At 41.4% G+C, this 19930-nt stretch overlaps 1 protein-coding gene across 5 annotated transcripts in view; it reads right to left on the bottom strand.

Annotated features, from left to right (window-relative positions):
* LOC117402952 (protein EFR3 homolog B) overlaps positions 1–19930 on the bottom strand; it is a 214956-nt gene that overhangs the window by 93287 nt on the left and 101739 nt on the right. For all 5 annotated transcript variants that reach the window (XM_059024327.1, XM_034004675.3, XM_034004674.2 and 2 more), the window contains one exon: positions 5536–5697. In XM_059024327.1, coding sequence (XP_058880310.1) covers positions 5536–5697 — 162 coding nt within the window. The remainder of the gene's footprint in view (positions 1–5535; positions 5698–19930) is intronic.

The following is a 19930-nucleotide window of genomic DNA, read 5'->3' as shown; positions in this document are numbered from 1 at the left end:
ATTGGTTATTTAATGTCTGACTCTGGGTTATTTTAACACATAAATAACATAAATAAGAAAGCTTCAGAAAGTATTTATAATGTCTTTCGATCAGCACGAGTTTACTGTTCAACTCTTTTATGTAGAATATAATATTACATACAAGTATAATTTTTTTCCCCCTCCTGAGCTGGTATGTATAGTGCCTTGCATAAGTATTCACCCCCCTTGTAGTGTTTTTTTTTGTAGTGTTACAACTAATTAAAATGGATTTAATTGGGATTTTTACCATTTGATTTACACAACATACTTAACACTTTGAAGGTGCAAAATATTTTTTATTGTGACACAAAAGTTAATTAAACAAAAAAAAAAACATTTGTTGGTTGCATAAATATTCACCCCCCTGAGTCAATATTTGGTAGAAGCACCTTTGGCAGCAGTTACAGCTGTGAGTCTTTTTGGGTAAGTCTCTACCAGCTTTGCACATCTGGATCCTGCAATTTTTGCCCATTCTTCTTGGCAAAATTGCTCAAGCTCTGTCAAGTTGGATGGGGACCGTTGGTGAACAGCAATTTTCAAGTCTTGCCACAGATTCTCAATCGGATTGCGGTCTGAGCTTTGACTGGGCCATTCTAAGACATTCAGGTTCTTGTTTTTAAACCACTCCAGTGTAGCTTTGGCTGTGTGTTTAGGGTCATTGTCCTGCTGGAAGGTGAACCTCTGCCCCAGTCCCAGGTCTCTTGCAGACTGAAACAGGTTTTCCTCTAGAATTTCCCTGTATTTGGCGCCATCCATCTTGCCCTCAATCCTGACCAGTTTCCCAGTCCCTGCCGATGAAAAGCATCCCCATAACATGATGCTGCCACCACCATGCTTCACCGTGGGGATGGTGTTCTCAGGGTGATGAGCAGTGTTGGCTTTACGCCACACATAGCGTTTTGCGCTAAGGTCAAAAAGTTCAATTTTGGTCTCATCAGACCAGAGAACCTTTTTCCACATGTTTGCTGTGTCTCCCACATGCCTTTTGGCAAAATCCAAACAGGATTTGATATGGGTTTTTTTCAGCAATGGCTTTCTTCTCGCCACTCTTCTATAAAGCCCAGCTTTGTGGAGCGTCCGGGTTATAGTTGTCCCATGGACGGTTTCTCCAGCTCCTTCAGAGTTACCATTGGCCTCTTGGTTGCTTCTCTGACTAATGCCCTCCTTACCTGGTCACTGAGTTTTGGTGGACGGCCTTCTCTAGGCAGAGTCGCGGTTGTGCCATATTCTTTTCATTTTTTAATAATGGATTTAATGGTGCTCCGGGGGATGTTCAAAGTTTGGGATATTTTTTATAACCCAACTCTGATTGGTGCTTCTCCAGAACTTTATCCCGGACTTGTTTTGATAGCTACTTGGTCTTCATGATGCCGTTTGTTTAGATATGTTCTCTAACAAACTCTGGGGCCTTCCAGAAACAGGTGTATTTAATCTGAGATCACGTGACACTTTAATTGCACCCAGGTGGACTCCATTCAGCTAATTATGTGACTTCTGAAGGCAATTTGTTGCACCAGAGCTTATTTAGGGGTGTCACAGCAAAGGGGGTGAATACTTATGCAATCAAGACTTTTCAGTTTTTTATTTGTAAATCATTTTGAAAAATATGTAGATTTTTTTCCCCATTTCGACATTATGGACTATTTTGTGTTGATCAGTGACAAAAAATCCTAATTAAATCCATTTTAATCCCAGGTTGTAACACTACAAAATGTGGAAAAATCCAAGGGCGGTGAATACTTATGCAAGGCACTGTATATTAGCTACATTAGCTACTGTACCTTATCATACCTTGTAGGGACCGATGTATAAATTAATTAGATACTTGAAAATGTCAGACTCAATGACTGTGCTCACTGTGTGCAAGAAGACATGACACATGTCTGTTTACATAACATTTCTTCAGGTTTATTGAAGTCTTTTTAATATATGCATTCTCAAAATCCACCTCTATTCCATTTTTGGGGATTTTAAACAAAGACATTATTTTGTATCTTACCTACATGGTGAGATGTTATAGTAATAAAATAATGACTTGGATTGCATTATTGAGGAGTTTGGTGATAAAACGAGTGATCAGGAGATGATTGATCGGTATGTATGACTATTATTATTATTATTTATTTCCTACATAGGTGAAAGCTATAGCGAACGAAAGGGTGGGGCGGGGCTGGAGATGCCTAGTGAGTGCTTTGTTGATATGCAGGGCCATTTAAACCCGTTTGACTGTGAAAAAAAATACTTTTAAACAGCGCGTCTAAAATTAACTGCACGTGTGAAAATAAATTAGACCTGGCGTGCCTGACGCGCATTTAATAAATGGACCGCAAAGGGTTAATAATTGTCTTGACCATGCTCCAAGGGATATTCAAGGTCATTGATATTTTTTTTTATACCCGGAGTTCTTTTGAAAGCACCTTGGTGTTCATGGTTGAGTCTTTGCTTTGAAATGCACTATCCTGAAATCATGTGAATCATACAATTTAACACAGGTGGAGGCCACTTAACTTGGTGTGTGATTTTGAAGGCGATTGGTTACACCTGAGCTAATTTAGGGTTGCTATTACAAGGTGGGTGGACACTTATCCAATCAAGCTATTTCAGTTTTTATTTTTAATTAATTTTCTACATATTTCTAGAATATTTCTTTCATTTGGAAGTTGTGGGGTAGGATGTGTAGATAAATGAAATATATATATATATACAGTACTGTGCAAAAGTTTTAGGCAGGTGTGAAAAAATGCTGTAAAGTAAGAATGCTTTCAAAAATAGACATGTTAATAGATTATATTTATCAATTAACTAAATGCAAAGTGAGTGAACAGAAGAAAAATCTAAATCAAATCCATATTTGGTGTGACCACCCTTTGCCTTCAAAACAGCATCAATTCTTCTAGGTACACTTGCACAAAGTCAGGGATTTTGTAAGCATATAGTCAGGTGTATGATTAAACAATTATACCAAACAGGTGTTAATGATCATCAATTCATTATGTAGGTTGAAACACAATCATTAACCGAAACAGAAACAGCTGTGTAGGAGGAATAAAACTGGGTGAGGAACAGCCAAACTCAGCTAACAAGGTGAGGTTGCTGAAGACAGTTTACTGTCAAAAGTCATACACCATGGCAAGACTGAGCACAGCAACAAGACACAAGGTAGTTATACTGCATCAGCAAGGTCTCTCCCAGGCAGAAATTTCAAGATGTGCTGTCCAAGCTCTTTTGAAGAAGCACAAAGAAATGGGCAACGTTGAGGACCGTAGACGCAGTGGTCGGCCAAGGAAACTTACTGCAGCAGATGAAAGACACATCATGCTTACTTCCCTTCGCAATCGGAAGATGTCCAGCAGTGCCATCAGCTCAGAATTGGCAGAAAACAGTGGGACCCTGGTACACCCATCTACTGTCCGGAGAAGTCTGGTCAGAAGTGGCCTTCATGGAAGACTTGCGGCCAAAAAGCCATACCTCCGACGTGGAAACAAGGCCAAGCGACTCAACTATGCACGAAAACACAGGAACTGGGGTGCAGAAAAATGGCAGCAGGTGCTCTGGACTGATGAGTCAAAATGTGAAATATTTGGCTGTAGCAGAAGGCAGTTTGTTCGTCGAAGGGCTGGAGAGCGGTACACGAATGAGTGTCTGCAGGCAACAGTGAAGCATGGTGGAGGTTCCTTGCAAGTTTGGGGCTGCATTTCTGCAAATGGAGTTGGGGATTTGGTCAGAATTAATGGTCTCCTCAATGCTGAGAAGTACAGGCAGATACTTATCCATCATGCAATACCATCAGGGAGGCATCTGATTGGCCCCAAATTTATTCTGCAGCATGACAACGACCCCAAACATACAGCGAAAGTCATTAAGAACTATCTTCAGCGTAAAGAAGAACAAGGAGTCCTGGAAGTGATGGTATGGCCCCCACAGAGCCCTGATCTCAACATCATCGAGTCTGTCTGGGATTACATGAAGAGAGAGAAGCAACTGAGGCTGCCTAAATCCACAGAAGAACTGTGGTTAGTTCTCCAAGATGTTTGGGCCAACCTACCTGCCGATGTCCTTCAAAAACTGTGTGCAAGTGTACCTAGAAGAATTGATGCTGTTTTTGAAGGCAAAGGGTGGTCACACCAAATATTGATTTGATGTAGATTTTTCTTCTGTTCACTCACTTTGCATTTTGTTAATTGATAAATATAAACTATTAACATGTCTATTTTTGAAAGCATTCTTACTTTACAGCATTTTTTCACACCTGCCTAAAACTTTTGTACAGTACTGTATATATATATATATATATATATATATATATATATATATATATATATATATTTTTTTTTTTTTTTTTTTTTTTTTAATGCATTTTAATTCCAGGCTATGAGGCAACAAAAGGTGAACATTTTGAAAGGGAGTGTAGACTTTCTATAGGCACTGTATATAGCTTCTGGCTAGCCAACACAGCCCTAAGACTGGAGGAAGCCCGCTGTCAGAGCCCTGACAGCCTTCGCAATGGCACTGCAAGCAGAAACAAGAGTGGCAACGAAACACTGCGGGAAGCACTGCGAACAGTCAGACCAGAAGCAGAGCTGAGCCCAGCAACTGCTAGTGAATTGGCAAAAGATAACCTTGTTTGTACCAGCGGGAACGGCAGCAGGTCTGGATCTAGTTACCACAGCAGCGATCTATAGGGATCCCCACCTATAGCGCTCTTGGAGCCCTATTAGAGCCCTAACAGTCTTCACAATAGTTCTGCAAGCAGAACTAATATGTCAACGAGACACTGTGAGAGAAGCTGAAAGCAGCTTAGTGTGAAGCAAACGTCTCGGTCCAACGCAGGACTGCTGAGCCCAAAAAAAAAGAAAAACACACGAGAAACAAATTCTCACGCAACACAGTAACAACTCGATTACCACTAATTTAGTAACATTTTCCTAACAAAACACGAAATGTTATTTTTAAACTTCAGACTAAGCTTGCAGCCTGAGAGAGAATACAAGTAGTCGACTTAAGGTTGTTCGATCCCAGGAAGGGGCGATGGAGCCACTGGCTTCATGCGGGGCACAAGGCCGCTGTGGGACTAACGAAAACCATGGCTGAGTGCACAATACATGTAATTAGTAAGTAGTAAGTACAATAAGCATCTACAATAAATTGCATTAATTAGTGTAATTACACAAGCGAATAAGCAGATATAAGTAATGCAGCAGTGTGGAGTAGTGGTTAGGGCTCTGGACTCCTGACCGGAGGGTTGTGGGTTCAATCCCACGTAGATCTCTACCGCTTTCAGGTCAGTGAAAGGAAAAATTCTGACAATGTCTGTGTCTGCAGTCTTTTGTGCTTTTGGGGGTGGGTACGACTGCATCACAGGCACTGTTGTTCAGCTTTGAAATATCTCATTCAGGTTATCACTGTCTTTAGGTTAAATATCCATTAGGTAATGGTTACATTTCTAGTTCAGGGAAACTATGAAGGGTGTGATAGAAAGTGGAGTGTAGAGACTTGTGTTGTTTATAGACTCACCGATGGTTTTGATGACAGCCTCCTGGAACTGGCGCTCTTCGTGTTCCTTGATAATCTTGGAGCCGATATTAATGCAGGAGTCATAGGAGCCAGTGAGCTCGTAGTCTATACTCAGCCTGAGCTGTCTGAGCAAAGTGTTGAACACCTCCAGCACAGTGGGGCCTGGAAAGAAGCAGGGAGAGAGAGTCATAAAGAGAGACAGTTAGACAGAAGAAACAAAGACAGGAAGAAAATGGAAGCATACAGTTGTGGGACATATTCCCTGAATATGATAATACATGAACTTGTATTAATTATATAACTGGACTAATTAATGAAACTGCTGTGTCTTAGGAAAAAGAGTGAACTGCTGTGTCTTAAGAAAAAGGGCCCTTTGGTTCATGGCAGACATACTGAACTATGTGATCTACTGGGCAGCAGTGTAGAGTAGTGGTTAGGGCTCTGGACTCTTGACCGGAGGGTCGTGGATTCAATCCCAGGTGGGGGACACTACTGCTGTACCCTTGAGCAAGGTACTTTACCTAGATTGCTCCAGTAAAAACCCAACTGTATAAATGGGTATGTAAAAAATAATGTGTAAAAAATAATGTAATTGTATGTAAAAATAATGTGATATCTTGTAATACCTGTAAGTCGACCAGGATAAAGGCGTCGGCTAAGAAATAAATAACAATAATAATAATTAGAGGACCGGCACCTGAACTGGATTAGGCTGAGCGGACAATTGAATTATGAACAGATAATTGACACGTGCAACAACAATTGTTTTGACGCAAGGAAGACATAAACTAGTGGTGTCCCAGTGGAAAAGGACATTAAAACATCAAAGGACTGTGAGTTTAAAAAAAGGCAAGTAACACAAATGATCTCATGGAAGTGGCTATCTAGCAGAGTGAAAACGATTATAAATACCCAAGCCAAACAGAACATTTTGCGCTCCACATCGAATGCTAAACAAGGTGCTGTCACTCTGATAAGCAAAGCTGCAACTCCAGGACTCTGTCTGAAAACGGAACCAAGACGGGACTCTGCCTGAAAACAGCCCCAAGACGAGGAAGCAAGCTGCAAGCAAGTCACATACCATAAGCAACGAGACTGAGGCCCGGCTGGAGGACAGCCGTAAAACTTACAGCGACTGTTACCAGAGAAACCAGTCTGGGTCTGTTGTACACCTAAAACCACAGTATCCAAAATAAACTGTGCCCTGCTACCTGCGTAGCTAAAAGATTCAGCGAAGAGGACAGAGCGGATGGGCGCTGTTGTGGATCCTATACCGAGGACTGAAGATTTTGTTGCAGCTGTTTGCTGATTATATCGAGAATTGAAAGCTTTGTTGCTGAGTTGATCCAATGTGGGATTGAAGACTTCTTTGCGGAGAGGAGGGTTTTTGTACTGGACACTTCAACCGATTGAGTTTCCAAACCAGCAGACCAAAAGTCTAAGCTTCAAGGAACCGTTGATTATAACTCCAGTTGCATTTTCCTTTCATGGAACTAAATTAATTGTAACACATTCACACTTAATTCAACTGTTAATTATTTAGTTTGTCCACTTTGCGTGTGAAATAACTTTTTGTGAAACTTGATGAAGTAACTAGAAGTAATGTACCTCATATTGTTATATGATGAATTTCTTTAAAAGTAAACTTCCCATATACTTAATCTAGATATCATTAATAAGCTCAATGTGATATTGAGGCTGTGATTGTATGTGGGCTTGTGTGTGTGTAAGCAAGCTACTACATCACAGCTTGCTTGAGTGCTGCTGGTGTGTGAGGAGACAGGCGGTGTCATATTTCAATTGCCTGCTAGTCAAGTTAAGGCAGTGAGAGTTTTGAATTGTGTTTTGTGCTTAGAGACTAAAGGGGCGTTCACACCGGATGCGGCGTGCATGCCGCCTGTTTTCTGTTTATTATTTGTGTGCTAAATAAAATACTACTATTAATTGAAAATTCCTTGTCTGCGCGTGCATGTGTGTTCATAGTAAATCCTCGATCTTTGTAACACGTCAATTAAATATTGTTAGTAAGAGAACTAATCAACCCAGATAAATATTAATCAATGATTGAATTGTTCCTACACAGTGTTGCCCTTGAGTATTGCATCCCCTTTCCGACCGCTCTTAGCAGGTTCAGGTGTGTGGAATTTGGCACTAGATTTACATGGCTCATTTTTTTTTTCTTTATTCTGGCTTTTTGCTAAATCCAAAGTTGAAAAGACTCTGGCATGGTTAAAACTAGTTATTTCCTAATGATTTATGTGATCTGTTATTATCCAGCACACTTTTAAAAATAAGGAATAAATAATAAACCAAGCAGCCTTATAAAGACACATGGGAATACGAACCATTCGCATTACTGGCAGTCTGTAGTTTTTATAGGGCACGATATACAATGCTTTGCTGGAGAGAAGGACAAATATTGTGTCAATTGGAGAGCCCCTGAGTTATATTTTTATACCTATGGGAGCTTCAGTTTGGCGTAGACATATAGTGTCAGATAAAATGCCAGAGTACCATGCCCTGTAAAAATGGAACGAAAAATATTTTTCTTCACTAGACTTCAGAATAATAGATAGGCCATTAATTACATTAAAATGAAAAAGAAAACTGTATATTGATCTCAATAAATGGGGCCTGTCTTTCAATAACAGGTTCAACCATAGGCTAGCTTTTTCCACATCTCTGTCTAAAAAAAAAAAGAGAAATTGAGATAAAATGCACTGTTGACACAATTGTTTGCATAATATCACAACATCTACGGTAAATGCATTATTTTGCAGACATGGCACAAGGGTACTGCAATTACTCAGATGCTGAGTTTTTTAAAAGTAATAAAATGACAATACGTAAATATGTAACTTGTAAAAAGTGTCTATAACAGGGGAGGTCTGTGATGACTATCTGGCGTATTCGTGGTTCTGCAGGAAGAGGGCAGCAGCCTCGGAAGATCCGCCTGTCAGTCATGGTGATGACACGGAGAGGTGGGGAAGAGGGTGTGTTGGTTTTCCCTCTCTCTGAGTGGCTGAGAGGAGGGCCTTGGGGGATTGCTCAGCCCATAAGAACTGCGCTTGGTTGTGCATTCCGGTGGCCATGACAGGGGAAGCCCAGTGACGCTAGCTGAGGAGGCGAGCGTATATAAACACCAGGCAGGAACGCCAGATATAGAAGCAAGAAGAATAAAATCAGGCAAGCACGGCTGAGGAAGACAGTCAGCCTGAAATAAACCATTTATTAAAATATATGGTTACATACCCGAGGGGACGTGTGTAGTGATAGGGGAACCTTGGCCACCCTAGTGTATAGTGCACAGCGAAGCGTAGGACGGAGACCCGAGCTGACCGGCATAGCGGCAGTGGGGGCACTGCATAAGCAGCACTTTCGTTTTATAGTTTTATTACTGTGTTTTATTTTCCTTTTTCATTTCGCCTTTGGTTTTCATTATTATTCTTGAGCACCTGTGAGTGCGCCTGCAATTACCTGTGTTGGTAACCTGTGGTCCTGATTACCGTTGTTGGTATACAGGCCACAGATAACAGCGCCCTCTGTGGGCTAAAATAAATCAAACAGAAAAGAAATAAAACTGGGCACCTGGGCGGTGTTTGCAAATACAATCTTCTGTCTCCCATGTTAGTGAATACCCTCACCCTTCCAGTGTCTGATTCATAAAATTGCAATAAACTGAAACATGGATTATTTTTCACTATATTCTCTATCGGTTGCCAGCTGTAAGATTTTTCTTTTACCGTGTGAAATGGCTAAATCGGAAGTGAGTATTAATAATCATATATTTAAATTAGGGTTGTCAATTAATCGCAGTTAACTTCTGCGATTAACGCGTTAATTTATTTGGAGATTAATTTTTTTAAAGCACGTTAATCACACTCGTCTGACCCTCTTAGCATTCCGTAAAGTTATTTTTGGCATCATTTTGTTCCTTAATATGTCTAGATTCCATTTCTGTCTTTTGCCAAGCTGAATAATTGTCAGTTTAGATGCAAAACAACCTATTTTGGACCTTTCCTTACTGCGCTTCAGACAGTAGAATGTCATCATTGCAGATAATCAAACCAACCTTAACTCGTAACGCTGCTTAAATATAAATATACTACAGAAAGTTGTATTTAAATATTTTTTGACGTTTACTTTTTTAAACTTATTTTTGTATTAATACACCAGGCTTTTATCAGCATCTAGTTTGTTTGTGCACGGCGCTGATTGCTTCCTGACTTCCCCTGGTAACAGAGGGGAGGGGAAGTGTGTGCAGAAAAAAAGAAAAATGAATCCCTCTTTGAAATAAGTGTCTCTTTCTGTCACAGCTGATGTGAGGCAGTGATATGCGACATAACAAAAGAATCGTACCAAACGTAGCATCTCCTGTTTTATACAGAATATTCTTCTCATTAGTGAAATTCGACTCCTATTGCAGGTCCTTTTTTAAAATACATACGTATATATTTACATATCGATGAATAAAAACGTTTTTGGTATATTAAAGCTGAGAGTCTATACATTATCGGGACTTGAAATTCATCTCAACCTGACAAACACTGTCGCCAAAAGAAATAATAGTCATGTATAATAATGTACACATGTGTGTGTTTATATATACAGTTTTTAACATGGTTTAAATGACATTAAAACACTGAATGCTCATACCTATAGATTGATTAAAGATTGATAAAGTGCACTCCGTTTATAAGAATCACATCCGTCCCGGATTATTTGATTTTTATAAGCGGTTGATTCTTAAGCGGACCGATATGATTACAATTAGCAAAAACATGCCTCCACACATCAGCAGTTTAAATACAGTATACAAATGTCAATGGTGCTCAATCACTGAGGAGTGTGTAAGCAGTGTGTTTACTCAAGTCTGCAGAATCCTATTCTACTACAGTGTACTTGAGAAGTGATTGTCTCGTGAGGGTGCCTAGTTTAGCTGCCGTGTGGTGTTACATGTAATGGCCTTTGAATTAAAATGACATTACAGTACAGTATTTTACTGTACAGCCCTAGGCCTGAAACTGAGTCACTGAGGCAATGTTTTCATAGGCACCATTTTAGGTAGACGCAGCATCATACCTTCACAATGCTAGTATTAATGCTGGTCTCCATGAGCAAATATTTTCTGAAACACAGATGGCTGACCAGCATGGTAAGTGTATAAGCAAATCCTATTACAGTGCACTCCTTTTATAAGAATCACATCTGTCCCGGTTGATTCTTAAAAGCAGACCGATAGGATTACAATTAGCAAAAGCGTGCCTCCGCACATCAGCAGTTTAAATACAGTATACAAATGTCAATGGTGCTCAATCACTGAGGAGTGTGTAAGCAGTGTGTAAGCAACTTGTTACATGATCATGATTATGTTTACTCAAGGCTGCAGAATCCTATTTTACTACAGTATACTTGAGAAGCGATCGTCTCGTGAGGGTGCCTAGTTTAACTGCCGTGTGGTGTTACATGTAATGGTCTTTGAATTAAAATGACATTACAGTACTTTACTATCAGGACTACCACTGCATTTAAGCATCTGTGGCTTACTTATTTTTAGTTGTGATGCAAATCTCACAGTTTTAAACCAAGCAGAGATGCAAAGCTCTGCAATCCCCCTTCCTCTACATGCATATCACACTATAACACTGCTGTACTCAGTATGTATTCAATGAATGTGTATTCAAATTTAAAAAAAAAGCTTTATTGGCTGAACACGTCATTGCACTTGATACAGTATTGTCAGTTTGCCCCGAAATGATTCTTATAAGCGGATTGCTTGATTCTTACAAGCAGAGTATTTTAGCATGGTTAGTATAGGAATGATTTCTCCTATACATGAGGGTTAGTATAGGAATGATTTCTCCTATACATGAGATGTTTCCAAAAACAAAACATATTTTCTCATGCATCACCCAGAGACATCTTTAGAAAAATCTGAAGGCAACACCAAAAATAAACAAAGCAAGTAACTGGGTAAACAATGTCATTTCGGATTTTGTAAGGGATTTCGGGGGGGGGGGGGGGGGGGGGGCTGGTGTTCAATTCGGCACCCTGAAATTAAATAAAATCAGGTTGGGCTTTTTAGGAGGGATGGTGTCCATTTAAGCGAGTCAGGTAATGGTATATTCCTAAGAAACCTCCAGCATGGAATCAAAGACCATATGTAAATGATTCTCCTTTCCCCATCCCATTCCCACCATTCATTGCTTTATTGTTTGTTTTTTTAATTGTTTTTTTTTTTTTAAGTCTCTTATTCTTTAATGTGATCAATTTACTCTCAGGTTCAGGTGTGTTTCTTTGGTCATAGTTGTCTATCAAATAAATACAATAACATGACATCTACTGTACAGCTTGATTTTCAAAAGTGGTCTATAAAAAAGAATCACATATTGGTTGGTATTGAACCACTGATTAAAATCATGCTGGTACACTGTATGGTCTCTCTTCCTCACTATATATGTCTATCTTGGTTGGTATTGAACTATTGTAGTTCAAGACAACCAAGACAGACATATATAGTGAGGAAGCGAGATCATACAGTATATATGTGTACCGTATATCTACATGATTTTAAATCGTGATAAATCACTTTAGTTCAATATACTGTATCTCTTTCTTGTTATATGTCTTACATGGTTGTTGTACTAAAGGAATTTACCTTTTTTAAAATCATGCTGATATACACTAGCCTACATATACTGTATGATCTCTCTTTCTTACAATAGCTATCTTGGTTGGTATTGAACTACAGGTATTTACCACGGTTTAGCAAATATGTTAACTCTTTAGTTTTTAACTAATTAATGTATTGTTTCTTCTCAAACTTGTAACTGATTATACAATGTATGTAAAAATAAATTAAACAACAAAGTGCATAATATAAAATAAAAAGACTGTATAAGCAACATTTTTCAAGAACATCATGTGATTGATGTGCACCATGGCCTAGTTAGTAATCGCAGCATGGAGCTTAATTTTTTCCATGACTGAAGCTCATGCTTTAACTTCGCTTTAAAATCGCTCGCATACCTGTCCATACAGTAGTGCTTCCCAAAACAAGAACACCTTCAGAGATGCAAAATAACGTTAAATATGTAACACATTTTGCTAGTAAACGTTTGTTACACAAACAGAAATACACATTAATATCACAGGCTACTTACAAATTTGATTTTAAATTATGTATGTTGCTAATATTGTAACACAGCAGGGAGGGGGTTAAAGCCTCCCTGAGTGGAAAACATGTGCAGAATGCACATTTGTTTAGTTTAATTGTTTTGGTTTATCGTTGAATTTGATTTGTTAATTGTTTTATTATTAATTATCCCCTGCACCTGGTAGCTATTGTTAAATTAAAACCAGGTGCAGGGTATTTAAGAGAGGCAGCTAGTCTGTTCTAGGCTGCTGAGGAGAAGGAGGCAGAAAGGTGTGCTCTGCTTCCTGGCAGTCATGAGTGAAAAAGTAAGTGCGGTATCAAACCAGTGTGTTTTGTAAGGACGGGGAAACAGCGTAGCTGTCCCGTGTTAGGGACCATGATCCAGCAAGGAGGGACCCAAACGGCTTGCTAGGGGCGACCGACGCGTAGGCCTGTACCCTGGACGGTGCAGCAACAGGCAGAGGTGTGAGCCACAGGACCGGCGCAACGACCTCTGAGACTCCAGGGGGAACACAGCGGGAGGAAGGGGGAACGCCAGTGACGTCACACGACCGCGTCCTGACGTCTGAGGTTTCAGGGGGAGCGGAGCAAGGGACCAGGTGAGCAACTGTGCCTGGTGGTGCCCCGACCTGGGCACTAGGTCGAGCACAGGGAGGTCCATGCATTCCGGCATGGTGTCCACGAGCACGGAGCAAGGGACCGTACCCACCAGCGCCGGACTGCTTTGCTGGGGTGGAGGTCGGGGTTGTGGTGGTGCTGGGCACTTTAGCTCCTCTTCCTCATTCAGCTGCAGCTCCTGCTGCAGCTCAGGCAGCTCCTCCCCCTCTGGCTCGGGCGGCGGCAGCTCCTCCCCTCTGGGCTCTGGAAGCGGCGGCTCCTCCCCTCTGGGCTCTGGAAGCGGCGGCTCCTCCCCTCTGGGCTCTGGAGACAGCGGGGCTTCTCCCTTGGGCGCTGGAGACAGCGGGGCTTCTCTTGACCTCAACCATCTCTGGAACATTAGCTCCAGCTCCGTTGGTTCTGGGTCCCGAAGTCCCCGCTCCTGTCTCCGTTTTCTGTTCAGTTCCTCCTGAACAGCGGTGGCCGCTTTCATTGCCCGGATCATCTCGTGCAGCGCTTCCATTTTTTTATTTATTTATTTTACTGTGCTGGGTCAGTAGGGCGCGTTTCATGCCCGCATTCTCCACCACATGTGACCCAGCAGACAGAAATGGAGTTTTCAGCGCGGTTGCGCTATTTTTAATAAACACAAAAATCAAACAAAACACACAAAATAAACACCTAGCTCTGTACGAGCACTAACTAACACACAGGAACACCCTGGCTAACACAGGACAGCTACGCTGTTTCCCCGTCCTTACAAAACACACTGGTTTGATACCGCACTTACTTTTTCACTCATGACTGCCAGGAAGCAGAGCACACCTTTCTGCCTCCTTCTCCTCAGCAGCCTAGAACAGACTAGCTGCCTCTCTTAAATACCCTGCACCTGGTTTTAATTTAACAATAGCTACCAGGTGCAGGGGATAATTAATAATAAAACAATTAACAAATCAAATTCAACGATAAACCAAAACAATTAAACTAAACAAATGTGCATTCTGCACATGTTTTCCACTCAGGGAGGCTTTAACCCCCTCCCTGCTGTGTTACAATATATATATACATTATGGCGATATTCACATTCCCTTATCTAGCGTCATACTGTCGAAGACATCCGATCTACTCATTTACATAAATTATACTTACAAAATTCATTTTAAATTATTGTTTGTTTGTTAATATATCCAATCAACTTATTTCCTGGGCTCGATCTACTTATTTACCAGCCTAAGCTCGTAGACATTAGAAACAATGGAACCTCCCCTTAATTCTACAGCTTGATCAACTTATTTCCTAGAACACTGGCATGCTTTGCGGCAAACGGGAGATAATTTTGGGGGTTTGGTAACTGGCGGTTATCTTGGCTCAAAGGGCATCATAGCAGGGTGCCACGAGCCAGAATGGAAGCTCATTAGGAGAAATGGGAGACAGCTGTTTTTACTTAGTATCAGCTGCAGAGAGTATAAAAAAGACACACAAGAGAGAGAACTGTTGGGTGTGTGGACAGGAGAGGGTGACCTGTAAAGGTGAGCGTTGTCCTGGGTTTACTGAAAAAACAAACAAAAAAAAACTATATAAAATATAAAAAATAAAAGAGACTTTGTTCGGTAAGCAGCTTAGCTGCCTGACTTCTAGTTATGGATGGCACCCCAAAACACTTCACATTACAAATAAACACAATACACAATAATACAATATAATATATACAATAAAATATCAAAAAACATCCAAAAACAAAATAAATGTAAAAAAATACATAAACAAAACTCTAAAATAGGCCATCCCAATCTACAAAAAGGCCTCTGTGTAAAGATTTAAGCTTTCACTTAAATGCATTTATTGAGTCAGCATTACGGATTTCAATTGAAAGACTAAAGGCTCTTCCACCACAAGAGCTACGTTTTATCATTGTAGTCACCAGAAGCCCAGTATCAGCAGATCTCAACTGGTGTCCAGGGACATAAGGTAAAAGCATATCATTAATTTAAGCAGGGCCATTTCCAGAGCCTTAAATGTCATTAATAAAATTTTAAAAATAACTTGTACTTCACCCGAAACCAATGCAAGCGGGCAAGAACAGGTGTAATATGTTTAAATCTTTTTGTACTGTCAGAATTTGTGCAGCTGTATTCTGAACCTGTTGTAAGTGATTGATTAGTTTACAAAGCAGACCAGCCAATAGAATTAAAATTTCTATGTCATATTCTGCAAGATACAAACGGATTTGAGCTATATCCCGCAAATAATAATAAGCAGACTTCACTACAGTTGAAACGTGATGCTGAAAACTAAGAGTAGAATTAAATAAAACTCCAAGACTTTTCACAGCTTTTGAAGGGCTGATGGGGGAACTGCCAAGGGTCATTGGTTGTTGGATTTTATTTAATGCTGTCTTAGAGCCAATTAAAAGCAATTCAGTTTTATTTACATTTAACTGCAAAAAAATTGACATCCAAGCCCCTATTTTGTCAAGGCAAGTTGACAGTTTGATAGTTTTTTTTTTTTTTTTTTTCTGTGTGCTGACAATAAAATTCCAGGTACCGCCCTGGTTAAAATTACAGTTACGCCTGTGTGTCAAATACTTCTGTCCGAGAAGACTGTGGAAAAGATCCCTCAGACAGCATTTCAGAACCACACACTGTTACAATATCTATTGTGATTATGAATATATACCAAACGTTAATTTAGATGCTTTAGGACCCTGGGGATTAAGAGACGACACACCATCTTGGTGAAACTGAAGTTACCAGGAGGCCATCTTGGTAAAGGCCTCCTATATTGGTTAATTTATTATTCAATTTAAGGTAATGAGAAAATACTAATCAGCTGTGACTGATTAAGTTTGTGAATAAAAATACCACAAAGGGAATGTTCTGGTTGCTGGGGTATGAAGTAGAGAAAGAGGACGAAACTGAGCAGTGGAAAGGTGTGTTTGAAAAGAAGGATTTTCTCTTAACGAAACAAAGGTACGAATTCTGACAAAACTGCTGGATTGTGATTAGGATTGGTTTAACTGTAGAGTTGGTTTGAACAGGGGAACAGGCTTACCCTGCCCTGCATTAGATAGGGGTACCAGTATCCTGTTTAGTTAGTGCCCAAAGAAGGGCTAGGTTTTGTTTTGTGTTTTGTTTGTTTTCTGCACTCAATTTGTTAATAAACTTACGCCACGGCGTTTAAAGAGTACTTCCAGTGTACCGTGTGTAATTAAAGGGACAGACACTAACCTGAAAAACAACACCCCGGTAAAACTGGGAAATGTGTAGATTTACCAGCTCTGCGGTCAATGCATTGAATAAACTTAATGAACACAACAAACAGCACGATTACCAAAAACATTTAAAAAAAAAGTAGCCTAACATACTGAAATTTAGGTAGCTGCACAAATATGCACTCAAACTCTATTTAAAACTAGAAGTTGCAAGCAACCTGACGGCTTCCAATGCATTCTTGTTCCTATCTGTGCTCCATAGTAACTGCACTCTCTAAGCAGTTATAAGCCACTTTTGCATTTGACTTTAAGGAGAGGTCAAAAGTCACAGTCAGACATTTTTTAAGAGCATATATGGGTTCTTATATGTGTTCCATAGTAACCATGACCCTATCTGCACTCTGTAAGGAGTTATAAGCTAGTTTTGCATTTCACCTTAAGGACAGGTCAGAGGTCACAGTCAAGGCATTTTTTGAATAGAGCATACATGGGTTCATTTGTGTATTCTATAGTAACGATGACACTGTCTAAACTCTCAAAGAAGTTCTAAACAAGTTTTACATTTGAGCTTTAGCAAGGTAATATGTGCAAATATGTGCAATTTCACCATAGCTGAAATTTGATTGGCTCACGGCAGCCATGTTTTTTACGCAGCGAGTTGCTTTGCTAGACTTGATAGACAAGCTTGCCAAGGCTATGTATGCAAAGTTTCACTTAAATCGGCATAACTGTTTTAGAGAAAAAGAGGTTTGAATATTTTTGACAAATCCAATATGGCTGCTGAACCATGTGACCAATCGACTTGTGTTGAACAAATCTAAATTTAGGCCATAAGGGTAGTATGTGCCCCAAGTTTCACATCTGTACCATAAAAGGTTTTGGAGAAGAAGATTTTGTTAAATTGGCCAATATTCGTGAAAAATCCAAATCCATACGGCTGCCAAACGATGTGACCGATCAACTTCTTGAACAACCATAAATCTAGGCCATGAGGGGAGTATGTGCAAGTTTCAGATCTCTGCTCTAAACCAGTTCGGAGAAGAAGACTCCCTTAATAACATTCCTTTTACTGAGTGAGATACATATTCAAATGCATTTGGTAAACCAATGGTCTTGGACAGATATGTGGCAATGAGGCGGGTCTTGGGGTATTGCTGGCCCCTATAAAATAATATTCTGCTATTCCCTCAGCTCTGCCCTTTTAATAGACGTAGGGACACTCTGGTCCAGAACTGTGACACGGCCGGGAAGGAAAATGCAAAAAGAAAAAGAAAAGAACACAACGAAAGAGAATAGTGGTAGCAGGGAAAACCGTGGGCAGACCCCATAAGTATTTTTAGCAGGCTGAGGGAGCGGCAAGAGTAGGACGGAGACCCGGGCCGTGCGTATAGCGACGGTCGGGGTGAAGCTGCCGAGTGCAGCACCTTTTATTTGTAGTTTGGATTACTGTGTTTTATTTTCCTTTTTCCTTTCGCCTTTTGCTTATTTTTTTGTTGAACACCTGTGAGTGCACCTGCATCTAATCTGTACCGCCTCTGGTATTACTGTGGTTCTGTCTACCATCGTTGGTAGGCAGACCACAGTCCACAGCGCCCTCTGCGGGCTGAAAAGTGGAATTACCTTAATAAAACTGGGCACCTGTGCGGTGGTGTTTCAAGTTCACCTTTGTCTCCCCTGTGTCAGTGAATTACCCACCACCCTTCCACACCCACGATAAAACAAGTTTTTTTTTTTTTTATAAGATCGAGAATTAGTCTGAGACCGCCATCCCGTTTTGGCACTAGAAAATACCTGGAATAGAACCCCCCGTTGCTGTTGGAGGGGTCTACTATGCAAATGGACCGTTTCTGCTACCTCCTGTGTTACCTGAGTAACACAGGAGGGTCTGTGACAGATGTTCTTGTCATATCCCGGAATGGAGGGGGGGCCGTGCTGGAATTGGAGAGAGTAGCCAGTTTGCACCATGTTGAGAACCCAGGGGTCCAGGTGTCTGCTGGAGAAGGAGCCTTGGGCTTGTGGCAGCAATGTCCTACAGCTGGTGCTTTTCCTGCGGCGCAACCTTTGTCTGTTGTCTAGGCACAGGGCACTTAAAAGCGGGCCTCCCCCTGTGGAAACTGGTAGCAGGCTGTCTCCGGACGGGCCAGGCCGAAGAGGTAGCAGCCTGTGGTGCTGGTTTCTTCTGCAGTTGTGGCCTAGGGTGCCACTGTGCTGCAGGCTTGCTCGGTGGCAGTGGGTGTTTTTGCAGAAGGCGCACCAACTCCCTGGTGGATTCCCTTACACGCTGCAACTGCTGTAGTATTTCGTCTTCCCCCGGACCAAAAGTGTGACCCGGGGTGATGGGAGCGTCCAGCAAAGCGTTCTTATCTCCATCCAGCACTCGTGCCTGGGAAAGCCAAAGCTGTCTGCATGCAGCCATCAACGCTGCCAGGTTCCTGTCTATTGCTTGTCCACTAAGCTTAGACAACCTGAGCAGGTTCCTTGAAATAAAGTGCAACTCGTCTAACTGGAGAGACAAGGGCTTGTGGGTCTCAGCAGTGGCCCCGATAAGGTAAGCTTGGTAAGCTACAAGAATGCTGTTGTAGCTTTCCAGTATACTAGAGAAAGCGCTAGCTGTGTAGGCCTTCTTTAGAATGACCTCAGTCACTCTACATTGCTTGTTCGGGCATGCTGCATCCTTGGAAAGTAAGGACAAGTTAGCAGGCTGAACAAGTGCAGTAATAGGGGCCTCTACTGGCGGAATGTGAGTAAGACCCAGCTTGTCCGCATCAGAAACTCTGTAAAGCGAGTTCATTGAACGGGAATCCGCCACACTCGTAGCCAGGTGTTCCCAGGTGGACTGTAACTCGTACAGGAAGTCCGGGTGAACCGGAGGGGCAGCAGGGGTAACTGTCGGCTGCTCATCATAAATAAAGTGCTTTTCAGTCTGTACTTCAGGCCAGGGCACCTGTAACACTGCAGTCACCTGCTGCATGAAGGGCATAAGCTCGGCCGAAAGCGAGAGCTGTGCCACTGGCATGTCAGACTCTGCATCATCTGATAGGAGGACCAGCTGATCATCTACTGCCTCTGAGGCAGCTCAGCAAGGATTGCTTGCTGGCTTGAAACAGCCTCCTAGATCTTGTCGATCTACCTACTGCCTGCCGAATGTGATCGGTGGGCTTTTTTTCTCCTCCGCTTTGGAGGGGGGGAAGGTGAGGGGGGAACTGTAGGAAGATGGCGAGGAATGAGAGGTAGAGTTAGATATAGGTCTCTTTCTAGCTTGACTCCTACCCTCTCTCTGGACATGGCCAGCTTCACTGGTTGAGTGCGGCGATGCCGAGTACTGCGCAGGCATGAGGGATCGTTCCCTAGAGTGACGTGCTACTCCGTTCTCGAGAGTGCGTTTCTTGAACGATGCACAGATATCACACAAAGTGATGTCTGTCAAAGCC

This window comes from Acipenser ruthenus, chromosome 5 (assembly GCF_902713425.1).
Source record: "Acipenser ruthenus chromosome 5, fAciRut3.2 maternal haplotype, whole genome shotgun sequence".
Lineage (NCBI taxonomy): Eukaryota > Metazoa > Chordata > Actinopteri > Acipenseriformes > Acipenseridae > Acipenser > Acipenser ruthenus.
Note: the sequence above shows the minus strand (reverse complement) of the source record. Positions and strands in the feature narration are given on the sequence as shown.